At 37.3% G+C, this 26,043-nt stretch overlaps 1 protein-coding gene and 1 long non-coding RNA gene across 3 annotated transcripts; one reads left to right on the top strand and one right to left on the bottom strand.

The window, feature by feature from the left end:
- Positions 1–819: 819 nt before the first annotated feature.
- LOC129751177 (probable fatty acid-binding protein) lies at positions 820–25,590 on the bottom strand. Of its 2 annotated transcripts, none has more exons than XM_055746530.1 (3): positions 25,445–25,590; positions 25,227–25,336; positions 820–1,742 (listed from the first exon to the last, which is right to left on the bottom strand). In XM_055746530.1, exons 2-3 carry the CDS (start codon positions 25,297–25,299, stop codon positions 1,417–1,419), a joined length of 399 nt encoding a protein of 132 aa, XP_055602505.1. In that variant the 5' UTR covers positions 25,300–25,336; positions 25,445–25,590; the 3' UTR covers positions 820–1,416. The 2 variants fall into 2 exon arrangements, with proteins under 2 accessions (XP_055602505.1, XP_055602506.1); XM_055746531.1 differs by having other exon boundaries at positions 25,227–25,371; positions 25,445–25,486.
- Positions 19,123–19,942, top strand: LOC129751178 (uncharacterized). Its single transcript, XR_008738636.1, has 3 exons — positions 19,123–19,275; positions 19,333–19,646; positions 19,713–19,942. It is a non-coding gene; the product is annotated as an uncharacterized LOC129751178 (long non-coding RNA).
- Positions 25,591–26,043: the final 453 nt, after the last annotated feature.

Here is a 26,043-nt window from a genome sequence, read left to right on the forward strand (position 1 = left end):
TACAATGGTAGTCAGTCAGTCAGACATAATGCAGCGCTTTGGAAAGCCCATGTATAAAACAACAATAAACGACGCCCCACAGAAGGTTGCTAAGAAAGCATAACAGACTCATCGGTGGGTCGACGTAAAGGAAAACAAACTATGCTTACCTCCGCGCGTCGTGAAGCAAAATACTTAATTGTTTTATGACCGTGAAATCCGTTTAACAGACTCATGGGTTTTTTTTTACTCATAAGACTTTTATGATTGGGAATTTGGAATTGATGGGAGATAGCAAGGATGCTACAATATCAAGAAACTTCTAAGACATTTTGATCGCTGAAATCTTTCCCTTCTTCTAGGGGGTAAATTGTTGAGAGTGAGATCGGAACTGTGATGGCCTTAGGTAACCTTGCAACGATGAACACGGTTTCAATTTCAGCGGCGGGAGCACACCCTGTTTTTTCAAAAGTGTTCAAGGATTCGTCTCGCAGTCTAACATATTATTGGTTTAGTCGTCAGTTCAAATCAAACACAAAAACCCTTCTCCACTTCAAATCCCGATTTATTGAAATTCTTTCTTTCAAATAAGCAATAGAGCGCTGTTGTGTATTTGCGTCCCGCCACATGCACATAACCGTCTAGTTATGTATAAGCTGGGCTTGTTTTTTGTACGTTTGCATTATTTTGATTAGTGTATTAGGAAACCTGTTCACAAAATTGTCAAAACACACATTGGTGGTAGGTAAGCGATCCGGATGGTTGAAATGGTAGTTGATGTATTAAAATATAAAAAATAAACTAAGTATGAAAGGGAAATAAAAAAACAAAAACAAATCATATAGTTCAAAGTTTTTATCGTTTATTATTATTCTTTACAAAATGCTGGATTTTTAAAACAATTCCAAAGTTTGTTCAACAACGCTTATCATATGGAAATTTTTCTAATCAAAGAAAAAACCGAAAGAAAAAAATTAATAAAGGAAATTTTTGTTTGTTTGTTTGAGTGATGTCTTCTTCTTATACGTTGAGAGTATGTATGTAATTAAATGAAGGGAGGTTACAATGATATATATGTTAATCTAATATATCGAATGGAATTGTGTTACACGACTGTTTGTGTGAGTCTGGATTGGTTGCTTGCTTGCATGCTTGCTGGCTCTCGGAAGAAATTGGCGATCCGTTGCCCCGTGAGTTCTTGTTCTTCGTGGTCAACACGCGAGGTTTGTTGTTGTTGTTTGGACTGCCGCGAGGACTACGCCGATCGATCGACATCGATTGCTCTATCGGGTGGTGCAACGACGAGATGTGTGACTAGGGGGAAGTTGGATTGTTGTGTCGTTTATGTTTTCGGCGCGATCACGCTGACATTTGTGAAGGCATGCGCGGTTTTCGGAACTCAGAGTAACGGATCAACATCATCAGGTCGGAGGACATTTAGCAGGCAACGTAGTGTCGCACGCACTTGGCGCTTCCGGCGGTCATGGTGGCAGTCAATTCGGTGTCGGTGAACTCGCGGATGATCGTGGTTGGCTTTTCGCCCTTCTGTTCGTGGATCAGCTTGTTGTCGCCCTCGAGGGTGCACACCGACTTGACCTTGCGACCATCGACGGTTTCCTCCTCGAATTCCTCACCCAGCTTGAATTTGATGGTGGTGTTCTTGAAGGTTGAGGACGTGTTGAATGTGAATTCATCTCCCTCCTTGATCAGCTCGACCGTTGGCGAGATGCTGTTGCCCAGCTTGCGGAGCACCATTCCGACACCTGTGGATGGATGATAAGAGGAAACCGAACAAAAATAGCGCATTAGCACAAATTAATCCAGCGGGGGTTAGTCGAAGCGCGATGCAGTAGCTTAACCTTATCGAACATTCGAAGCAAAGAAAAACCATAACAACAAGAAGCGGGCGGTTTGCTGTTGTGCTGATAGCACTTATCGCTGATTACGGAACTTTTAAATCCTGCTCCGGAGGAAAGGTCAAATTTGCTGACTTTTTTGTCGATTAAATCGGAATTCATTTAAACCGGTGCTGTCAGAATCAGTTAAGTAATTTTGTTGTAATGCATGTTTCTAAGTAAGATACACCCCGAATTGATTAAATTATCTTTTGATCCCATCATTGGGAAAAAAACTAGTTTTGTGCTCACTTAATCAGTTCACTTTGTTATTAAAACTGAACAGGTCACCTGTGAATCTTCAAGTTCAAGACGATCAAATTCAAAACCCGACTCGTTTCAAGATTATTGAAGCCGGAAATCAAAATGGAATTTAAAATAAATAAATTGAATACGCATTTGCAATCTGAACTCAGAAACTGAAGTCATACTTAGAATTTGGAATAATAATCCATAATATAATTAAATGCTCAGTTTAATTCAGAATCAGAACAAGAATTCAAATCAGAACTTAGAATCAGTATCAGTAGAGTCAAATTTATGAAGTGGTCGTGGCAAACCTCTGCTTGATTCAGTACCAGTATCCTAGCTCACAGATAATCCACATTGGTCTCATGTTAAGAATTTTCATTCAAATACTTCTCAAATATTTTCTACTAGCTGACCCGGTGTGCTTTGCTACACCCTTCAAAATCGAATGATATTTTCAGAATTTATTAAAGAAGGTAGTAACACAGACTAATTATTATTATTAGTCTGTGGTAGTAAGTTGCTATCGAAATACTGGTATATGAACTTTTCATTTACCGTGGTTGAATTAAAAGGAATCTTTCGATTGCTTTGATTCAGAATTTATTCAAATTTTTCATTGTTTTGTTGGCATTATTTGAAATCAAAATATAACATAATTCATAAGTAACCGCTATAAAATGAGAGCTGCAGCTGGATTTTCGGATTGCTACACAAAAATAACTTATACTAATATTCTGAATCTTGATTTGTGTTGAAGATCTAATAATTTTAATCTGTTTCTTTGGGCTTCGCTCTAAAAAAGGAGAGTTCCAAAAAAATCGTACGCAAACAATCCAACTGATAAAATATGGTTGTTTTTGCTTGATATGTTCTGGATTTATGCTAAAAAACTGTTAAGAGAAACCACCCGCCCCCCCTGGCCTTCCCTTCCCCCTGCTGAATGGAGATCGTGATCTTTAATAATCATACCCATTTTTTTCGTTCCCAAAAATTTTCTTGTATCAAATATTGTTCCGTTGGTTGATAATTTTTCAAGCTTTACAACAAAATTTATATGGAATCCCTTCCTGTTTTCTCCTCTCTACACTGTTAAGGGTCTATAACAATCGTAGAAACATATCTCGTAACCAAGTACCTTTTTATGCCATATTTGTTTCCATTGGTTGGCTTCGTTAGCATAAATTGAGAACTTACGCTAACAAAATTGTATTGGGTTTACCTCCCTCCTCCTATATACATACTCACTGGAGGAGGATGGTGTGTCAGCTCTGTTTGCTCTAATATTTCTTAAGTTATGCAAAAAAATTGTATGGTAGCCCCCCTTGCCCTCTTAATATCTTTCCGCTGAAAAAAGTGGGGCTTCAACTTATAATAGAAACATTTCTCGTTTCCAAATACCCTCACATACCAAATATAGTTCAATTTTCTCGATCAGCTCTCCAGTTAAACTGAAAGTGTACTCTTCCCCCCTTTTCATCCACCTTTTTGAAATAGTGAGGGATACCAAATATTCTTAGAAGCATTTCTTGTACCCAAATATCGTTCCATGCCAAATTTGGTTCCATTTGCTGTTGTAGTTCTTGAGTTATGCAATGAAAATTCTATGAAACTTTTCTCCCTCTTTCCTTTCTCACCGCTGGAAGAAGGAAGGGGTCTCAAAGAATCATTAGAACATGTCACGTTCCCAAATATCCGCCCTTGCCAAATTTGGTTCCATTTGCTTGATTAGTATTTGAGTTATGTAAAAAATTATTAAAGAGGGCCCCTCCCCCCTTTATATCTCCCTACTGGAAAGAGGGAGGGGTCTCAAAAAATCATAGAAATATTTTTCGTATCCAAATACCTTCCCATGCCAAATTTGGTTCCATTAGCTTTATAAGTTTTTGAGTTATGTAAAAAATATGAAAGAGGCCCCCCCCCCCTTTCAACTGCAAAGAGGGAGGGGTCTCAAATAATCATTGAAATATTTTTAGTATCAAAATACCTTCCCATGCCAAATTTGGTTCCAATATCTTGATTAGCTTTCAAGTTATAAAAAAATTGTAAGGTAGCCCCCCTCCCCCCTTCCTATCACCCCACTGAAAGGAGGGAGGAGTACCTTATATTCATTGAAATATTCTTCGTTCCCAAATACCATCCCATGCCAAATTTGATACCATTTGCTTGATTGGTTCTCGAGTTATGCAAAAAATTGTCTTTTGTTTGGGAGGCCCCTCCCCCCAGTTAGGGGGAGGGGTCCCAAACCATAATAGGAACCTTCCTGGTTGCTGGTCTAAGCAAAACCCAAGGTGGGTATATATTCAGGAGGTGTTCCCGAATAACGAATTCCCGATTCAGCCATTTTGGCTATGTAGGCTATGCAACTATGCGGAACTCATGAAGTTTGTTTACCAACAAACCACAGAAAAGCTGAGCAAAAAATAAACAAACTCATTGAGAGCCCCGCTCACTCCTCTCCTACTTACTGTGAAAGTCGGAGAACCTAGTGTATCTAAGAACCTTGGCAAAACCAACAGTAGGTAAATAACGTGACCAATGTTTGTGTACTACATTGAAATTGCCTACTGGACTAAAAAAAGAATAACAAATTAATACTATATCTTGGTACATCTTTGTACCTGAGAGCAAGTTCACTGGTGTTGGGAAAAAGTGGTAGAAATTTCGTCACTGCTTTGTGCTTTTTTGAAAATTTTGCCATGCAAAAACGGTTGTACTCCATTTACCCGAAAACCATTGCCCAGAATGAAAAATCCCCAGAATTCCAATCGCCAGAAAGAACCATTCCCCAGAATTTTTTTTACCAGACGAACCATTCCCCAGAAAAATTTTCGTCAGAATGTACCATTTCCCAGAAATTTTTTCACCAGAATGAACCATGTACCAGAAATTTTAACGCCAGGAGAACCATTTCCCAGAAAATTGAAAACATTTATCCTTACTAGAAATTATTTAAAAAAATAGGAATTGCTTCAAAAAAATGGGGTTTTATAATTTTATTCTTTTGCGGCAAAGCCGCAACCAACGAGGATGAAGGGGCTGAGGCGGCACAAAGCCGCCGAAGCTCCCAAATCCGAGGAGGCCGCCGACCCGCCGTCGGAAGCGGTGGCCCTAAGACATGGGTCTAGGTCTGCCGGGGCTTCCTAGGTCTGCGTGAAAGCTAGGGGTGATCCCTTAGCCCCGTCCGCCACGCGACAGCGTGAAGGACAAAACGTCTTTCAAGTTCGAACGCGCAGCGTGAGGAGTCGGATACCAAAACGGATTTTTAAAGGACCATGGTAAGCATTGAATCAATCAAAGTACCCTAACCATAAACAAATCACAATATTGGTTCTAAAATAAATTTAGTTGGAAAATTTCAAAGTCGTAGTTTCATTTAAAAAATAATTTTGAAAAAAATAATTTCGAATCATATGAAATATACAAGAATTCATTAGAAAAAAAAAACAAATAAAAATACTAGGGGAAAAATCTGGGATTAGTGCCATTCTGGTAAATGTTCCATTCTGGGGAAAAAAATTCTGAGAAATGGTCCATTCTGGGAAAAAAAATTTTGGTAAATGGTGCATTCTGGGGAATTTTTTTCTGGGAAATGGTTCATTCTGGGGTTTGATTTCGGGTATTTTCCATTCTGAGAAAAATTCATTCTGGGCAATGATTTTCGGGTAAATGGGATACAATCGCAAAAACAAGTTTTTTAACAACACGACGGCTGAAATAGAAAATCTTGAAAACATTTTGCATTGATGAAATTTTCAAAATGTCAATATTTCTACCACTTTTTCCCAACAACAAAAATTAGCTCAAAATTCTTTGAAATTATAGATTTTTCTGGTATTACGGCAACCTTGCATGAGGTATCAAAGAACGAAAGAACATAAGCCGTAAATATCATGAATTTTTCGAAAAAGATACAAAGGCTCACGGGCAGGACTTGAACCTGCAATCTCCGCTCTGATTCTTTGATACCTCATGTTTCTCTAATTCTTTCCATCACCTTCGAAAATTTGAATATCAAACCTGCGAATGACAGGAATCTCGCTAGTAACAAATGTCGCTAGTAAAACTGTCGCTATTCGGTTTGGTCCTCATAACATACTAACCTACTATCTATTAGCGTGTTTATTTTTCACCCAGTGGCTCATTTATTGTTCTAGTGGCAAACTAGTTGCGCACGAAAACAGACGGATACGCCTTGAGAATAAAGTTAGTGTTGGAAGAAGTTCACCAATACTGTTACCGATGTGGTCAAAACAACGAACAGCTGCCTGTGGCTGAAATCAAAACAGTCGAAGTTATTGGAAAAATTATTGTTGCTGCGATTTCGAATCTCTCAGCCAAGCAAAATCCCACTATCTGCTGGCCAGTGCAATCCGGACACGAAAAAAGGCAATCCGGATGTAAAGATCCGAGTGAAGCCAATCCAGAAGGGATAACAAAATGACAGCTGCATGTAAACATTGCGCACAACTATGTACGTATGAAATAACTCGAAAATCGTTTTTTTTTATTTGGACGAAAGCAAATTAAGAATAAAAAAAAAACACGCTATATCACAGCATTCTCACTAGGGTGTGTGAAATTGACGTTTTAATGAATTTCAGTTTTTCTGTTGAGGTTAAAAAAAAGTTACATTTTTTTTTTTTAAATAAAGTTTTGTATGCAGTAAAGTGTTAAAAATTTTTCTTTTTTTTTTCCCGGGACTTGTTGTTTGATTCAACCGTATTTACGTCTCAGAACGAGTCAACCATATTAATTGCTAAACGGATACGTATTATGACTGACAATGATGTCTCGCGCTCGAAAAAAGGGGCTGATTAATCTTCGGTTAAACCTTTTGTAAGCCTTTGAGAAGATTTTTCAGGGACAAAAGGATGTTAATTTCGAATATAATCGTTTTTTTTTGCTGTAATTGAGAGATCAACTGTTTTTGTTTATATTTTAGAATATTTGTAGTCCCGATAACATATTCTATACATGAAATACAAATTTATGAATTGCTTTGATCAATTTTGCAGCAGTTTTCTGTGAACTCTTAAGATGTTTCATACGACGTAATGAAAGTTCACGCGAGATTTGATGGTTTGAGACCCCTCTCCCTTCGATTAGGAAGATAGGAGGATAGGGGGTCGTTCATACGTTTCATTGTTTATAACAATGAAACGTATTTCATTATTTATAACAATGAAACGTATAGGGAGTAGGGAATTTCCGTCTTGACTCAAAGATGTAACTGATATGACGTCACTTTAAATAACCGTAGACGAGAACTATTGAGGCTATAAATTTCAATCAAGGTTTTCTCTCACAGAAAAGTTTTACAAGAAATATGTTTTCTTGATTTGAACGTTCCTTAAGCATCAGTAATTTTAAGCAGTTATTGGTATGATTTTGTCTTTGAGAAAAATGCATTGATATAGTTAAAAAATCTTAATAAATGGATGCTAATTTTTTATAAATAAAATTGTTCTATCAGATACACTAGGCAGTCGATTTGCCGCTTCGTTTTTCTCAAATATTTCAAAAACGGTTTTAGTTCGCTCGCACTGCAAGGCCTACTAATGTGTGGTTGTAGATGCAACTCTATCTTTATCTATCACTGCATAGTAGTTGACCCGTGCGGAACAAAACATTTGATATGTGATGATAATGCTTCTAAATAAAATTCTACCCGCTCGTTTTCACCATCTTTCATTCCTTCTAACTTGGTATCCATTTATAAATTTTAATAATCTTAAGATGTCATAACAAACATACATTACGGGAATTAATCTCTTCATAAAGGTAATCATTAATTAGTAAAAATCCTTAAAAGTGTAATATAAATTTTACAAAACAAACAAAATCAGTTCTCACAGTAAGGCCCCTTCCTTCAGCTACCTATCTTTCAATCGCTCATCGATGTTGTAGGTACACAGACCAAAATTCAGCACTAATGCCCGTCGTAATCGAACACCATCAACAGAGATAAAGCAAAGGCAAAACAAATTGATAAGGCTTCCAAGTGCAAGGGCAAGCGAGCGGCTTCGTTCGCTTTCTGTGTGCGTTTCGTTATTGGTTAAACCTTAATAAATCCGTCAGCCAAAAATATGTCACCTCCCGTGAGTTTGCAGGGTCATAAATAACGTAACACAGCCGTGGTGACAAATACTGAACGCTTGTTCTCCAATTCTCTCATAACCCGACAAATCCTAATTTCTGATTACGCTTTTATCGATAGCTAAGCGCTACCGTTGCGTTGATTAGCATACGGTTTATTTTTTATCCAAGTTGCTGATAAGAACTCAACCGCTCCTCGTAACTTGAAGTGAGTTTGCCTTCGACGTGTCGTTTCTGTTGTTGGATATTTAAAAAAAAAGGTACTTTTCTCGACGAGGTATACAGACAGTACCTGCCTTTCATATTTCTATAGAAATGGGAAGCACGCGCACTTTTATTGCGACTTTGAATCCACATAACTTTTTACTCTGATGATATTTTTTTTTAAACTTTTTGCATTAATAGTGTGTTCATAAACCGTCCAAAAGTCTATAGAAATCCCATAGCACGGTCAAACCCTGGAACTTCGCGATGTTTTTTTTATTACCCGCGATAGAACTTTCAAGAACTTCAAACATGCTTGCTTTAAATTTCAACGTAGTTTTCGAGATATTGCAGTTTGAATTGTAAATGCTAAAAAAGTCCGATTTTCGTGGAATTACTGTGTCTTCGGGCCATAGTGGTGTGAAAGTTGGTCTATATAACGCAGAACAATGCATTTATTTATAATTCTGAACGGTACTGTAAGTATATCTGGTTGTACATACATAATATGCACTTGCTGTGCAGCCCGAGATAAAAAAGGAGAAATCACTTACGGCTCGGTTCCTTCATCACAACAACTGCATTCCGAGTAGGTACCTTGTAGGTAATACTAAACCCGAGATGGCGTACCGAGGGCTTAATCAATTATGCAATCGCCTTCCTGCCATCATCTGCTGCCGGGTTTTGTTGTCGTTGTTGATGCAGTGTCACTTTACACACGGGGTATGGGCAAATGTTTTGAGGCTGGATTTTTCCAAAAGTCGAAAGCGTCATACCTTTTTTTTCTGCGGACAAACACTCAAATATTGATTTTAAATCACAAATGCATCACTTATGACCAGACAGGTGTTTCCGAAAAGGTGAGCACTTTTGCAACCTCAATTGACACGTGTGACCGTTTGAAAAATTTCGTCTATTTTTGACTTGTTTACAATTTAAACATGTCGTCTCTGTAGACGTCCAGACGGGGGTAACCTTTATGGTTGGGGGTTTGAGTGCGACTAATGGTCGCCGGTTTATAATTGCTTTAGGATTGCTTTTCTCTCCCATAATTGTAAGTGAACACTTTTAAGTTTATTAGTCGAAACCTTGGTATTCTTTTTTTTTTCTTTGAATTTCCCTTTTGATAAAAGTTATGAATAAGAAACTCCCAAATGCTTTTTGTTTTACGAGTAAATATAAAAAATATAAAATAAATAGCAATTATAACCTTTTTCCAGTAGCAACTCCTACGAATATTGAAGTTTTAAACTAGAATTTCACTTCGACGAAATTTCATCGCCAAAAATTGCTTTTCTTGTCAATCTAAACTTTTTTCAAATGCTTGACTTTGCGAATTAAGTGAATAAATTTAATTCTGGTAAGTCATATCGTATGTAGGTATATCCGGCATCATGCAACCAATAATGCCGATGAATTGACTAAGGTTAGGCTTTATCAAAACTTTTGTTCCACACCTTATTTTTTATTGATGCAAAAAATGAGATGTAAGCAATAGCTGAGTAATTAACAGATCAGATTCCATTTCAAGAAGGTCGAAAAGCTGCCCACCGGAAAAATAAACAAAATACGGTGATCAAACCGTGCGCAAAATATTTGAACTGCTAGTGATCTCCCTCTCTAAAAAACGTAATGGACAGCAAAATGAACTATTTAGCGGGTACCTGGTAGGTTTCCATAACTTGGGATAAATTTGTCATAACTTCAATCAAATTTAAAACTTTGAGTTTTTTCAAAGGTAAAGCTTTAGAAAACAGAAAACGTTATCAAAAAAGGCCTTGATTTTGAAAAAGGGTGGTTGATAGACGGCGCGCGAAAAATAAAATTCGAAAAACTTATTTATATGACGCTATCTCAAAAACACTTGACAAAACGTCACAAAAATTTGCACACGTAAACAATACATAACTAAGTGGATTGGCAAACCATAAAAAATCAAGATTGGCTCAAACTTGCCTCTCACGACCTCACTATTTACATTCCTTCAGTCAGGTGTGGATTCCTCCGACGATGCTCGCTGGCACTTTTTCCATTTAATGTCGTTCCAGACCTATATCAGTGCCATTTTTGGGTCATCTCCGGTACCTTATCTTGAGAATGAGAGTTTTTCCTACAAAATGACCTACTCCGGGTGGCCCTTTAAAGGGTGATACGGTCAAAATTTGGTCAATGTCAACTTGACGTATTTCTTTCAATTTTGCATTTAAAAAACCTGAACACCCCTCATTTTGAAGGTGTGTGAGTGTAGAATGTTGCTCCTATTTTGATTTTCGAATTCACTCTTCAGTTGTCAAAATACTGCCCAAGGAAGAAGAGCAGCGTATCAAAATTTTGCTCGCGCATCGCGAAAATCCGAGCTACTCGCACGCAAAATTGGCAAAATCGCTAAAAGTTGCCAAATCAACCGTTACAAATGTAATTAAAGTGTTTGGGGAATGTTTGTCGACAGTCAGGAAGTCTCGATCGGGGGGAAATCGAAAACCGGAAGCCGCTGAGACGACAAAGAGAGTTGCCGGAAGTTTCAAGCGAAAATCTAACCTCTCTCTCCGAGATGCCGTAAATAAGCTGGGTGTATCCTGTACAATCGTGCATCGAGCCAAAAAACGAGCCGGACTATCGACTTACAAGAAGGTAGTGACTCCAAATCGCGATGATAAACAAAATACGACGGCCGAAGCGCGATCCCGGAGGCTGTACACGACGATGCTGACGAAGTTTGACTGCGTGGTAATGGACGACGAAACCTACGTCAAAGCCGATTACAAGCAGCTTCCGGGACAGGAGTTTTATACGGCAAAAGGAAGGGGAAAGGTAGCAGATATTTTCAAGCACATGAAATTGTCAAAGCTCGCGAAGAAATATCTGGTTTGGCAAGCCATCTGTACCTGTGGCTTGAAAAGCAGCATTTTCATAGCTTCCGGGACTGTCAACCAAGAAATTTACTTGAAAGAGTGTTTGAATAAACGTCTGCTGCCTTTCCTGAAGAAACGCTGTTGTTCCGTACTGTTTTGGCAAGATTTGGCATCTTGCCATTACGGTGAAAAGGCCATGGAGTGGTACGCCGCGAACAACGTGCAGGTGGTTCCCAAGAACAAGAACCCTCCCAACACGCCAGAGCTCCGCCCAATTGAGAAATACTGGGCTATTGTCAAGCGGAACCTAAAGAATACCAAAAAACTGCTAAGGACGAGCAGCAGTTCAAGGCAAACTGGCTTTCTGCGTCGAAGAAGGTGGACAAGGTGGCTGTACAAAATCTGATGGCAGGGGTTAAGCGTAAGGCCCGGCAATTCAGATTTGGAAAAGCGGAAGCCTAACTGAATTTTATACTAATTAAACTTGAAAAAGAAATTTAATTTGATTTTTTAAATAAAAGATTTCATCGATTTACACGCGTTTTCCCTTGACCAAATTTTGGCCGTATCACCCTTTAGGTATAGGCTTGTGAGTTTGATAGGCTAGTATTCTTTACTCCAAAGCCCCAAAAGCGAAAAATACAGCTTTTGGCAGATGGCGATGATCGATTTTGCGGAATTCGTCTAGTTCCAAGTCTGCTGAAGCTGTGGATCCATCTGATCCTTAGTGATTTGTTGTGCACGGCTTCAGTACGTCACGGAGGACTCGGTTCTGAGTGGTTAGAAAAGCATTGGTAGAATTTTTATGCTGACTTTTCTTGAGCAACTGGTGGTAGTGAAGTGCAGCGTTTTCAAAATTTAGGCGTCGGTGAAAAAAAAACACGGTAAAAAGTGTTAGTAGCGAGTATCAAAAATCAGTATCACTCCGGTTAGCGGCTGTTCAAATATTACGTTACGCAATTTTCGAGCATTTCCAACACCCCCTCTCCCCTACGTAAGCAAAATCCACAGTGTAACAAACTGCTATACCCCCCCCCCCTCCACGAAAGCGCTACGTTATATTTGAATGGTCCCTTATAAATCGTTTATAGTTTCTACCAAGTGGAGCTCCCATACAAAATCTACAAAAAAATGACAATACTTGAACAAATGGTTTCATTTTAAAAAATTTCAGAGTTTTGAAATGTTCAGAGGATTTATTGATTTATCAATCGATAATGATACGCAAATAAAATTTAAGAACACAAGATGATTCACTTACATTTTTTTAAATGTACTCAAACTGTGAACAAATGTAACATATGGTCGCAATTCGACCAGACCGAACTGAACGCCATAAACTTGATTTCGAGAAAATCGAGTTCAAAGTTCACAGCCCTACCAATTAATACCATTCTATTAGATATCTCATTTAATCATTTTATCATCACATTTAGACCCTTTTAAAGCCTTTGAGGCTATACTGGTCGATTTCTGATTACACATTAAGCCGAAAACTGAATTTTAATAGCAATATGTTTGCACCCAGTTCACTCTGGTCGAACAAAAATGTTTAAAAAATTGCCATGCGTTATCATTTGACTGGGCAATTCGTTCTAAAAGTAAGAGCCTACTAATAGGCGCTTTACAAGGAGCACCCAACGAGTATGGCTGATGCTTGGAAAATGTTTTTTTTCGTTGAGCCAGAGCGAACCGAGCCATACAAATTTCACACTTTTTAAATCCGGAATATCTTTGATTGTTACTTACCGGTTCCGTTCTGAACGAAAGTAAGCAATAAATTAAAGTATTTTTTATCGTTAAATGTTAAAAACTCAAACATCCCCTTGAGTAAATTTGAAAACAAAATTCAAGGGATTCGGTTCAGTCTGGCGGAGCGAAATTTTAACAATTGCTTACAATCCGAAATATTAAGATTTTGGCCACGGGAACGTTTTTTATCATTTAATTTATCAGATTTTAATTCGTGACGAGCCGAAGAACTGTTTTGAATCGAAAAAAAACCAACACACATAAGATTGTTTCGCACAAAATCAGTTTTCATTACCGAAACAGACTTTTGTTTTTAACCTCTAAGGTGGCTCTCAGTTCACTTTGGCGCAACGCATTTTTGCCATTTCCACTGTCTGCAACATTGAAATTTTCTAATAAAGTCAGAAAAAATAGGAAAAATGTTCTGATTTTCATTGGACAGGTAGTTTATCATGTTTCGCATCCGCTGCAAAAGATAACTCAATTTTTTTCAACTTGGCGTTCAGTTCGGTCTGGTCGAACCCCGGCCATATAATCTCGATTTTAAGTATTTTTCATTTAGTTTGGCACAGAATCCAGATTTGACCTAATGGAACATTTATTTTTTAATACATAAATCCTTAAAAAAATGTTGAGAAAAGTTATGAATTTATAATATGATTTATTGTGTTGAAAACAAATTTCATTTTTGTAAAGGGCAGCTCGCATTCCACAAATCGGATTTTTTTTAGTGAATTAAATCAAAATTATAAATCAAATTATACAACCCTCTAGAATTTTTGTAAAGGAGAGTTCTCATTCCAAATTACTCAATTGCAGAAACTTTCTCTTGTTTGTTGTTTCTCTCGACTTTTTTCGACGAAAAATAATACAAAATAACTTCCAGTTAGTTGGTCTAAACGTTTCGAGCTACTATCGGCGTTTCGCTCCTCCTCAGGGGATCATAGATTAAATTTAGTAATTGTGCAATTTCCCATTCTTCATCAACTTTTTAATAAATTAAATTTTAGGTCCATTAAGGAGGAGCGAAACGTCAAAAGTAGCTGGAAACTTTTGGACCAGCAGGCAAGTAATTTTGTTTAACAAGTAAAACAAGAAACATCCAGTTAATCAGAAACACTCTCTACAAATTTCTGCATTCACATTCGCATGTTGACGCTACTCAGCAACTCTCCGTTTTATGAAATTACAGTTTTATTTAAATGGTACCACCATCTCTTTTGAGGTGATGTGTAACAAAATCTATAGAATCGCATGACAATAAACAATAAACTGATAATTATAATCAGCTTTCATTTGGAATAGCATTCTTCTGGATTATGGTAAGAGCAAGATTTTTAAAAGTTTAAATTACTTAAATAAACTTTAAAAAACGTTAGTTACTGAGAAAATCATATTTGAAGTAAAATTTCTTATGCTGAAAAACTTGTTCGACACATTTGAACATTCTTTTGTTTTGCTGATAATTTAGCAATCGAGGTTTGTTGTTGAATGTAGTCTTCTCTAGGCATTATTGAGTTTTGTCACTTCATATTTTGATTATTTTCGCTAAATTTGTATCTTGGATTTAGCAGCATCATTGAGCATTTAGATAATCCAAGTCAAAGTTAAAATTGAGAGTTGGACATTTTTAATCTTGTAATCAGTTTAGTTCCGTTTTCTAGATTCTTACTTAGATCACAACTGATTATATTGTTCAAATACGTGGAACAGCTTTGTCGATTACCTATGTGAAATCAAAAACTCATTCAATGCACTGGAATGTGTATCTCAAAAATAAAGTTCTTGTTTATACTTTTAAGTTCCAATACAAAAATCATGAAGGAAATTTAAGACTCATGAAAAAGCCACCATAATGTTTTGGGAAATTCCTCTTAACTTTAATTCAGAAGTTACGTTCTTATCATTTTATCATGTTCGATATTCAGTACATATTTTAAATTCGTTACTTTAATGGTTTAATTATTCTCTTTTGAATTCTTTATTTGAAAGCAAATATTTGAGTAATAAGGAATTTAAGAATAAGAGAAGATTCGCAGTTGGCCTTGGACGAGAACGGTTGTGTTTTTTTTCTGTAGCGCGTTCCGTCAACGCTTTCTTACTTTAAATATTTAATTATTGATTATAGATAGGTACTTAAAATTTCTTCACATTGCATAGGATAACGTTGATGTAAAGTGTAATCAATGAAGTTTGGAAAACTAGCTTTTCGGGTCATTGGTGGTTTAAAAATAGTTCTTGGAAGGAAGGGAAAGAAAAATGGCTGCCGGTGTGATCTGATTTTCACTTTCGTAGTGCCGATTGCTGATGAATTTAGGAAAAAACAAAGTGATCTGAAGAATAAGGAAAAACAGCAATGCAGTGGGGCAGCCCAATTTTTAGGCCACAGCAAGAGAAAAAGGTACAAGACTGCGATGGGCGGAAAATGCGGTAATTTTTTTTCTGATTGCTGCGATGCGTGTTGCTTGTAGGCGACGAATATTTTCAAAAATATTTGGTAGCAACTCGTTTGAGTTGACTCCAATCAGGAAGAATGGGGAGACAGCACCGGCCTAAACTGTATAGTAATTTTAATGGAATTTGATGAAATCGTTTTTTTTTGGAAATTTAATGCTTTACTTATTTTATCAGATAGTAGAATTTCCTGTATCTGGTTTTGAAGATTAAGTTGTATCAGCCAATGCAAGATGTGTGTAGTCACCCAATGCTATGCTATGCTATGCTAATAATGAACCTAGGAATCAGAATTTAGAGTCGAGGTGCTGCATTCATGTTCGAAAGCTAGAGACTCAGCAGATTAGAGAAAGTATTGAAAATAAGGATTCAGAAACAGAATCACATTTTGGAATCAGAGTTTGGAGTTATTTTGGATTCATAATAAGAATTCGAAATTCCCATTTAGAATCAGAATTCAGAACGCGGAAATAGGTTGGAAGCAATCAAGTTTATCCGGAAATCGATTACCCTAAACAACTCGACCCAATAAGTTCAATCGACTGTGCTGAGTCGTCTCGGAAGCTGACAGTTCAATTATGCACGAACCTGCTCAACACGGCTAAATAGGCATGCAAGAAATAATTACTCAAAAACCTTAATTGATGTTGCAGACGTCGTCGTACCACGTTTTATGCACTTTGCGCGCTAAACGCATACATAACGAGACGCCGCGCCCGCCCGACGCCTCGCGTCTCGACGTTCATCCTAGCACCTTATGCGTTACTTGGTAGGAAGCATGAGGGAGGGGAAAAGAAATTAAAGCTAAAAGAAGCGGAAATCCGTAATAAAAACCATCTTGCACGTTTTAGTCTGATGGAACCAGTATCGCAAGATGGAGGGATCGTTGTGCCCTGACCAAATGCCAAGAGGTGTCCAATGCGATAGCCCACTTTTTTTCAAAGTGGGACAAGGCGCGGTGAGATAACCGATACGGTAGTAATAAGCAGAAGTATGTCCTGTTTCTCGTTGTATGATAATCGGGCTCTTATTTCCTCGTTTAAATGCAGCTGAGCTGTTAAACAGCTCCGAAACTGAGCTGAATGACATCTCTTAACAAGAACCGGCAAGACTTCGGGACGAGAAAAAAAAAAGAAATTGAATGTCTCTCTATCAGCCGGCACTTGATTGAGGTGGGGGACTCTGGACTCTTTCTTCCCAGGCTTCGACGCAACAATTGATCAATTGTAATAAATTAATCGAATTCCGTTCCCATTGCAGTTCGCCGCTTGGCCGAGGAACCAAATTGTCCGGGAACGTTTCCTGGCAGAAGTTGGGGTGCAGTTCGTTAGATTTTCATTCAGCTTCGCGCGGGTCACTTCTCCCGGGCAGAGGATTATAATGGATTCTTGATTCAATTATCACGCATGGTGCTCGCGGTAGCTTTGGTTGCAGTTCGACGCGCTGCTGGCCAGCAGCTTCTGAAAGCTAATCAAATTAACCTTTCACTTTCTTCTGAGAGTTGTTCCCGGGCGCGTCGCGCCTTTTTGAAGATTTGATGAATGGGGGCCGTCGAGATTCTACTGAGAACACATGCGGGAGCACAGGTCGATTCCAAGTACGGGTTTTGATGGCTCCCACTTGTCTATTAGTAGATATCTATAGAACTTTCCGACCGTGGATAACGAACCGTGGAATCTGTTGGGGGATTTTGATTACACATTTTGCCAAGAGAGAGAGAGAGAGAGCTGCTATTAGATAGGGCAGCAGCACTACGGATTTTGATTGCTATCTGGTCCAGTAGTGGCATGTAAATAAAAATTATACACACCTTACCCCGAGGGTTGAGTTGATGAGCCGTGCAGCACTGTAAACTGTAATTATCTGGTGTCTTTCAGACTAGCACATTTTCACCCGGGGGTTTCGGTCAGAATCTATTTTTTCCTATTTTTTTTCATCGAGACATACTTTCATTTCAAAGAAATCAAGAAATAGTTAAAAAATGTGAAAGTTTAAAAAATCCCAACCTGCAAAACCAATTGCAAAATGGAACCTACCAGGTCTAAATATGTGTTAAACCATTCGTTGTTTTGGGAAGGTTCAATGACTTGGTGACACGCTAAGCACGAAGCTAGAACGATGACGTTTGTTTTTCCCCATATCACACAATACGTGATTCTAGCACATACATAATTCAAGTCCAAGCGTATGGAAATTAGCCGCGGCTTACGTCCGGTCCACGGTGTGTTTTGGCATTCCATCGAGCTAAACCGTTAAGCAGAACGGACTTAAACCAGATGCAAAGTACCTTCATACAAAAAAATAAAAATGAAATGGGTTACTCTGTAAAGTGTAAACACCCTATGTTGTAAACTTGCTTAGAAATTGTGGAACAAGCTTCCAAAGCGGTTTATAATACAACCAAACAAGAGGTGATAACTGATTGGACGTCACTTTTTTCTGTTAAAGAGGGGTCAATAGATACACAGAACATCGCTTGGAAAAAGAAAATTTCATTTTAACCTTCAACGTTTTTCCTACATCAGGTTTCTCAAATCAATCTCATTTTTAATTCTTTTTGGATAAGTACCAACAAATAAAATTTGTCTTTTATATTTATAACTGTGACTCAGAGATAGGGCAGTCAATTTACACAAGTGGATTTATTTCTCCACATTTGTCTTTTATTTTCAAAACGAAAAAATAAAGAAAAAATTACTAAAAATCTATGCTTCCCATAAACCGGAATAATGAAATTTTAGGAATAATCTCTTGAAACCGAAGAAAATGAACGGTTTCAGTACAATGAGATTTTGTAAGCCTGATATTTGCAGGATGTGTAGGGTATTCGAAGGTCTTAGGGTTCAACTACCTAAGCAAGCCGGCCTCATAATAAATAAAAAAATCTAGAGAGATGACCCAGCCAACATGAAATCGTAAAAGAAAACATCGTCAAACTCGTATATGGGTGCAACTCAATTCGAATTCGTAATTGTGTATACTTAACATTCTACCATATCGTAATTCCATCGTAGAAGATGTTGAAACTAAATGATATACGATTTTGTATCGATATGTTGGATGGAGTCGTATTTGGTACGACCAATGCGAAATGAAATCTTTTATCAATCACAAAAGAGTTTTCGCATTTTATTCGCACGTAAATTATTTCTATATCGAAATCGCAATTGATTACAGACAGATTCGTTAAGTATCTCACATAAACGTCGTTTTGTGAGTCACTTTAAAGATTTAAACGATCATCACATAAAATGACAATTCAATATGATATGGTGTATTAAATGTATTAAAATGAGTAGCGGCGTTTTATCGTGCAACCATCATCGCATAAAATGATGCGTGGCTCAAAATAAACTACAACGAAGCAGAAGAATTCATCACCGAAGGCAAATTTCATCGTTCAATTTTTCGGCACCAAAAAATGTAGCTGTTTCTTGTTTTTAGATCTAGTGATGACATTGTGGTGATTGTGAAGTTTGCTGCCGAGGAAGATTCGAAATTGAAGGTAAGAGGAGAAAAAACATTTTAAATGATTATTACCAGTGATTTAATTTTGTTTTTTCCTATTTGTAGATGAATTTTCTCAAATTCCTCATAATCTCCGAAGTTTGGGGGGAAGGGGGGTGGGGTGTGCGGTGTTGGAAGCGCAGCCTGGATCTGCCGATTTGAGAAAAAATAGTGTTCCTGGAAAATAATCATAAGGATATGGCCAACCGGACAAAATTCCAACCACTCGCAGGAAATAAATATGGCAATTTTTTCAGCAATAAGATAGGCTATAATGTTATCTGGTAAGAAATTCTTGGATAAACAGGACAAGCTATTCAGGCTAATGGTTTTTTTTTCAGCTAGAGATTGTGCCCGACGTTGCAAAAATTGTCAACTTCAACCTATTATTGTAAAAAAACAGCTTGATGATTTTGGCTGGATGTTTGGTTGCTGGATGAAGATGCAAGATTTTAGCCATAACTTTCAAAAATTTATTCTATGTTTTATCCTATAGTGAAACGAAACCCCACTAAGAAAGGCAGGTCCCAAAAGTGTCGATTTAACCATCTTTAATATGATGATCAATTTGCGGTTTCCATGGACGTTTCTAATTCATGCACTCCTCATGATAGCAGTTCCGATTATCCGTACATACGAAGAATTTCTTGAAAATGTAATTCAACAACAAAGATAAAAAATTTTGTTTACTCGAAAAATGATGTAACTTTCTCTTTTTCAGAAATCATGATTGGACCTGATAAAATTGGTGCCCTTCCAACTGCAAAGACGCATGCACCAAGGAGACAATCCCGGATAAGTCTATATGCTTACCCCGTCATCCGTGAATAACAAAAACGGGAAACATGAAAAGTAGAATTGGGGTTCTTTTCCCTCTCAGATTGCCGAAACAATGAGAGATAAAAAAATGTGTAAAGGATGTGAAGATAAACATATTCAATAAAAATTCACTTGAGATGTATTCGGAATGAATATTTATTTTGTTTTTAATATTTATATGCTATTTCCTAACCTATTTTAAATTATTCTCAAAAATCGTATTTCAATCACAATTGTACACACAACATGCTACGTAATATGGTTCCCAAAATCGTTTACTGGTACAAATCGTACAAGACTACAACACACCTCGCATAAAGTATCGTTCAAACAATCATTCGAATGTCAAATTTCATCATATCGTACATAAGTACAACACACCTCCTATAGAGTTTGACTTAAGTTGTGAATCGATGTTCAAATCTCCGAACATCGTATAAGACTGCAACACACTTCGCATAGAGGGTGACTTAAAACGCCAATCCATCGTCAGATCGCTTCAAGTCGTACAAAAGTAAAGCACAAATCGCATAAAGGTAGTCAAACATCTCAGTGACGTATACGTGTATAAAATGACTCGTTTAATGCAACGTTCAACATACCACCAATGCAACATAAAGTACCAAAGGAAATCAAACATCGTAATTCGATCCTATATGCCGTTGTCCAAGTCATAAATCTCAAAATAACGAAAACACGTACGTATATCGCCTCCACTTTTGGTAGGTATATGCTTTTTTCAAACGTCATATACGATGATTATTGTCGAAAAGATGTACGTATATCGTTTGATATACCTACCAAATTGTTGGCTGGGGAGACTACTTAATGTTTCCCAAAAAACACCAATTTAATTATTGAAATTGAATACTGATTTATGTATTCCGCCTACTGATTTACAGCCATCTTCAGAAAAAACTCGTCTCGGTTCTGTGCAATAAGATTGTATGCAAGCTTTGGTCCAATTTGTTCAAATTTATTAAAAATTTAGATTGAGATGGATAGAGCTTGAGCTTGCAATCTACTACGGTCCACCTGAGGCCCCTCTTGGCCAATTGCATAATTGTTGCACTCTGTGATTAGCTCGAGATAATCAATATTGCACTATGAACCCATTGAAGATTGCAGGGAACAAGCAATACAATCTCACTGTACAATTTTGAAGATCTCTTGCTTTCAAACGAATCAATAATGAAGCCGGCCAAGTCTGTGTAGTCAATTAAAAAAAGGGAAGCACATGTGATGATTTGTTTTGCGGAGACCAGCTGTACGTCATCCCACCACAAATCTCATGCTGGATTTCGGGGGTAATGGAAATGTGGCATGGAGATCACCTTGGATCTCCAAACTCTCAATCTAGGTGCATGATACAAATGACTTAGTTCATGGCAAAAAAAACCATTAACAGGCTCTGTTTCACAGAAAAACCAAAATGATGTTGATTTTTCAGCACAAAATATTCAATTTTCCCAAACAAACCTAAAAGTTTCAATTTACTCATGTTAACTTTACTTGAAAATTCTGTAAAAAAAACATGGACGAGTTTTGAACCTAAACGAAACTTTTAAGACCCCAGGGTTTGAGAAATTGAAAAATGACTCTAAATCGACTCAGTCTAGTGTACAATTATACATGATAGGGTTCCTGTGGACAAAATCCACAAATCCGGTAGAGATCGAACCTGCTCAAAATTTTGTCTAATTACTTAATTTTATGACTACTTTATTCCACGATGCAGTTCAAGTGGCAAAAGTGATTGTACAATGAATATAAGCTCTTCTAAGATGTAAGATCACTCAAATAAAAAAAAAAAAACAAAAAAATCGGAACGGACTCACCAAGGCAGAATAACGGGTTTCGTTTCCAGCGAACTTCTATCCAGTTTAGTCCCGTCTACTTAATTTTTGATGCTTTTCTGTTGGCCGATTTCGCGGAGCATCGTTTACCGGTAGCAAGTTCCATAACATGTAATAGCGCCATGGTTCAATTTGAAGAAACTTCTTCTAAAATTTATTCCGAGTCTTCCTGTCCACATTGTTCACATGGTACGATTTAGAGTTTTTAATTTTAAAAATTCAGTTTAAAAAAAATGGAATGAGAAAATTTTTGCGGAGCTGTCACAAACACGACCGATCTCTATTTTTCCCATGGCCAACTGCTTATTGTAGACTAAATCATTTAATCTTGAAGGTTTTAGAAGGTAGGCAGACTTGATTTATCTGACTTTAGATGGGTTTGGCTTTGTTCGAATTAATACTTGTTCTGTTTAAGAAAATAAATTGTGCGCCCTAGTGTTAAGCAAATTATTTATAAATCTTCAAGGAAACATACAGTTTCACTCAGATCCTATATCTATGTAAATATATATTCTCGTTTTAAACAATTGGCATATAGCAACAAAAAAGGTTCGGTTAGGAAACCAGCGAAAGAATGCTTTTTTTTTCATTTTCTCGGTGTTATTTCGCTGAAAAAACAGCAGGGAAGCTATTACTTATTTTTAATCCGTCGGTAAAGTTAAGACATGTATAGGAACAAAATCGAATTCCTTGAGAATTTGTTCAAATTGGCTTGAGTCGGCCCCGCTGGTGATATTTTTAAGATGTGCAAACCAGCATGATAAGATTTGAAAGTATCGAGAAGAAGTTTAATTTGTATCTGAGCAGCAATCTATATGCTTCCTGGGAAATAGTGTTCTTTGAAGTGTTTGCCTCATGGAACCTTTGATTTCTTGGAAATGATTATGAATACATTATGTATATCTACAAGAAATAAATCGAATTAAACTTTTAGGCTATATTGTCGATCTGGGATTATCTTTTAATGGAATGGAACTCAAGCTCCTGTGCTAAAAAATGATTGATTTACAAATGGGTTAGTATTTAATACATTCAAAACCAACTTCCGCCAACTTATTTATATGATCTGCCGAATCGATTGCAAGAGAATCCATTAACTTAACACTACGCGCATAACTTTCATTCATTACAAATAATAATCCACCAACACAAAAAAAGTGTGCGCTGTACACAGGGCTACAATGATATAGAATCCGTGTGAGTACATCTCTCAGATTTAAGCTTTTTTTGTCAGATTTGAGCATTTTTTTCAGATTTGAGCTTTCATATCCTATGCTCTCAAGGCTAAAAAAGCTTATATCTGAGGAAAAAAGATTAAAAACGAGATTCACTAACACTTCGCAAATAGAGGTTGGTCACACGATACAAAGACAAATCCTGTATCATTGCCAGTCCTCTGACTATGTATTTCATGGCCGAGATTCGATCTCATGACCGTTGGCTAAGAAGACTTGTAGGATATCCTCTAAGCCATGACAGGCGGCAAGCTTTAATGTTTTCGATATTTTTCAATAAAAATGAATAATTAAAGAGTTATGCAGAATTCTGTAGACTTTCGTTAAAGAAAAAAATACCAAAATGATTTTCCAAACGAAAAAAAACCATTCCTACTATTACTGAAATTTGACAGCCAGAACTGCGGTAATGTTGCAATGCATGTGATGGCGCAGATGGAGCATTACAGATAACAGATATTCCAGTCTAAATGGATTGTGATTACGTTGATTCTCTTGCAAATACTTTCCTTGTATTCTCCTTAACTTCATTAAAAATCACAGAATTTCGTTACAGAACCTCAGCGTCTATGTTGAACTTTTAAAACTCGTATAGAGTCAGCACTAGTTCCGAAAGGAAAAATAAAAGTTTTAAGTTTCTTCCGATACACTTTACTCAGTCGAATGTTAACTTTGAATTCTTCTATTTAAAAAAGTTATGTACCGTTTGGTTACGTGACTGTCTATGAATGTATTCACTCAGATTTTTTTGTTTGTATATTTCCACATTTTACTTCAAATTCCCATAAAATACCTTTTTAATCTCTTAGCGTAAAAACTAAATTGTTTGCTGTCTTTAAGTCAGTTTATGCTCGGTTTCAAATGTAAACTTTTGAAACTTAGTATTTTTCTGCAATGTTGCCAAAAATGTCTGTATGCCTTTCTTTAATTGGTTTTTAGCATTTTATTTAAAAAATTATCGCATACTTGTGCTCAGGACTAAAAACAAGTCAAAATCATGCTTTAAAATTATTGGCACATCAGAAAAAGTAAATTTGATAAACTTGTGATATTTAACTTGTTACAACTATTTGTCATTAATCATTAAACTCGAACCAAAAGAATGATTAACAAAAAGTAGTGCATGATGTAGAACTTTTAATTGTTTATTGAACAACAAATGACTAACCCTAGATTTGTTACTCATCATCAGCTTTTCTAGTCAAACATGTAAATTCTACTAAACCAAGCTTGAAGTTTCTACTGCCCCACTACATCCACATTCTCTGCACTTGGACGATAAAAATTTGCTTTAGTTTGGCCAGCCAGCCATTAACTTATCCAGTAGACCAAACAAGTCAGCTGAAACAAACAAGTCTATTTAATTGGAAAACATTATCCAATAGGAACATTTCTACTCGGGTCGGATGCACCACGCATTTCTACGTCCATCTTCAGTCGATTCTTCTATCTATGGCAAAGCTAGATAGTTCGGAAGTATGGCAGAATGGACGCCCAGAAAGAGATACAGCGAAAAAACGTGATAAAGTTCAATGACCCTGAACGAATTCTTTTGATTTTGCTGCTCAAGGCACATCACGCCAGAAATGTTTGTAAGAAGTGCGAATGTGTTTCTTCTTTTCTCGGTGTGTCTGGAATTTGTTTTCTCAAATAGTTAGAGTACATGTTAAAAACACGTGACATTTCGAAGTGTTAAAAAAGAACACTTTATGAAGCTAAACATATTTATCCAACGTTTTGAAAACTTATACCAGAAAAGGTGAAAACACGCAAAAACCGCACCTTACTGCGTTGCAGAACAACAAGGCCAGCAAAAGGAATCGAAAAGCACTACGTGCCAGAAGCAGCAGGAGACGAAAAATAAAACGCCGTTCCATCTTCCGATTCAACCCATCTTAAATGAGAAATGAGATGAAAAGAACACGCAAAAATGCCGGCCGGTTTTTTTTGGCGCAAACGCAACAAAGTCCTCTATGTATATCCAGCTTGCGAAGATATCATACGATGTGAGGTTTGGACTTTTTTTTCTCCAGTTTGGATAAACTCTAAAATGAGGGTTAATTCTAAAGGAGAACATCCGACCGACCGAGCAAAGGGTCAATGAAGAGTAATTGAAGCTTTCGGAACATCACTTCGTTTTGTGTTGTCCAAATTGCATAATGGCCTTGTGCGTTGTGTGCACCAGTAAATTGCTGTTAATTTTCACTTTCTTTCCGAATGAGCAGGAGAAAAATCGATTTCCGGAATCAGAAAGGCTCCCCGAGGAAGATGCAACAAGCCTTAACACGTGTACCGCAAAAAATTGAAACAATGGAATCTACTCACCGAGAGCCTTCATGTAGTCATCGAATCCCTCGGACTTGTCCATCTTGTACTTCTTTCCGACCCAGGCTGCCATTGTTGATTTTTGGTTGATTTGATTAAGGTGAAATTCACTGATAATAGTAGAGGGGGAAGAAACAGGATGAAGCTTCAATTAGATCCAATTTTTAGGAAGAAAAGGTGGGCGCGTGTTTCTTCGACAACCAGAAAATCTTTCTCACCTCACTAAACACCGAAGCTGACTGCTGCCGAATGACTGACTGACTGGAAAACACACAAGCCCCGATCCGAAAGCCGGTTTTATTTTATAGGAGGCGTCGGCGTCCCTGTGCGCGTTCAGGCGTCGCGACGCTTTTCACAGTCGACGCTGAAATGAGAACAGACCTGCGTCGGGTGTCGGTGATAAGATACACGCTGGGAAAGTGTAGTTCAGTATTTGGTTGATTCCAAAGCCTTCGGTAGCGTTGACATGGAAGTTGACAAATTTACAAGGGTATTCAAAGTTTACATCTGGCCTAGCAAATGGCCTACTATGGCAAACTAAAAAAAAGTTTCGACTTCTCCGAACTTTAAAAAGTGGTAGAAACTATGTCACTTCTAGCACAGTTTGATAATTTCACCATGCAAAAATGTTTTCAAAATGCATCACAGCATGCGAAAATAGAACACGTGTTGTAAAAAAAACTTGAAAACCGCAGATCTTGAAAATGTTTTTGCATGGCAAAGTTTTCAAAATGTGCTACAAGTGTCAAAATTTCTACCACTTTTTCCCAAAAACAATGAACTTGTTCTAAGTGCATCAACACTTACGAGAATTCTC

This window comes from Uranotaenia lowii, chromosome 3 (genome assembly GCF_029784155.1).
Source record: "Uranotaenia lowii strain MFRU-FL chromosome 3, ASM2978415v1, whole genome shotgun sequence".
NCBI classification, from domain to species: domain Eukaryota; kingdom Metazoa; phylum Arthropoda; class Insecta; order Diptera; family Culicidae; genus Uranotaenia; species Uranotaenia lowii.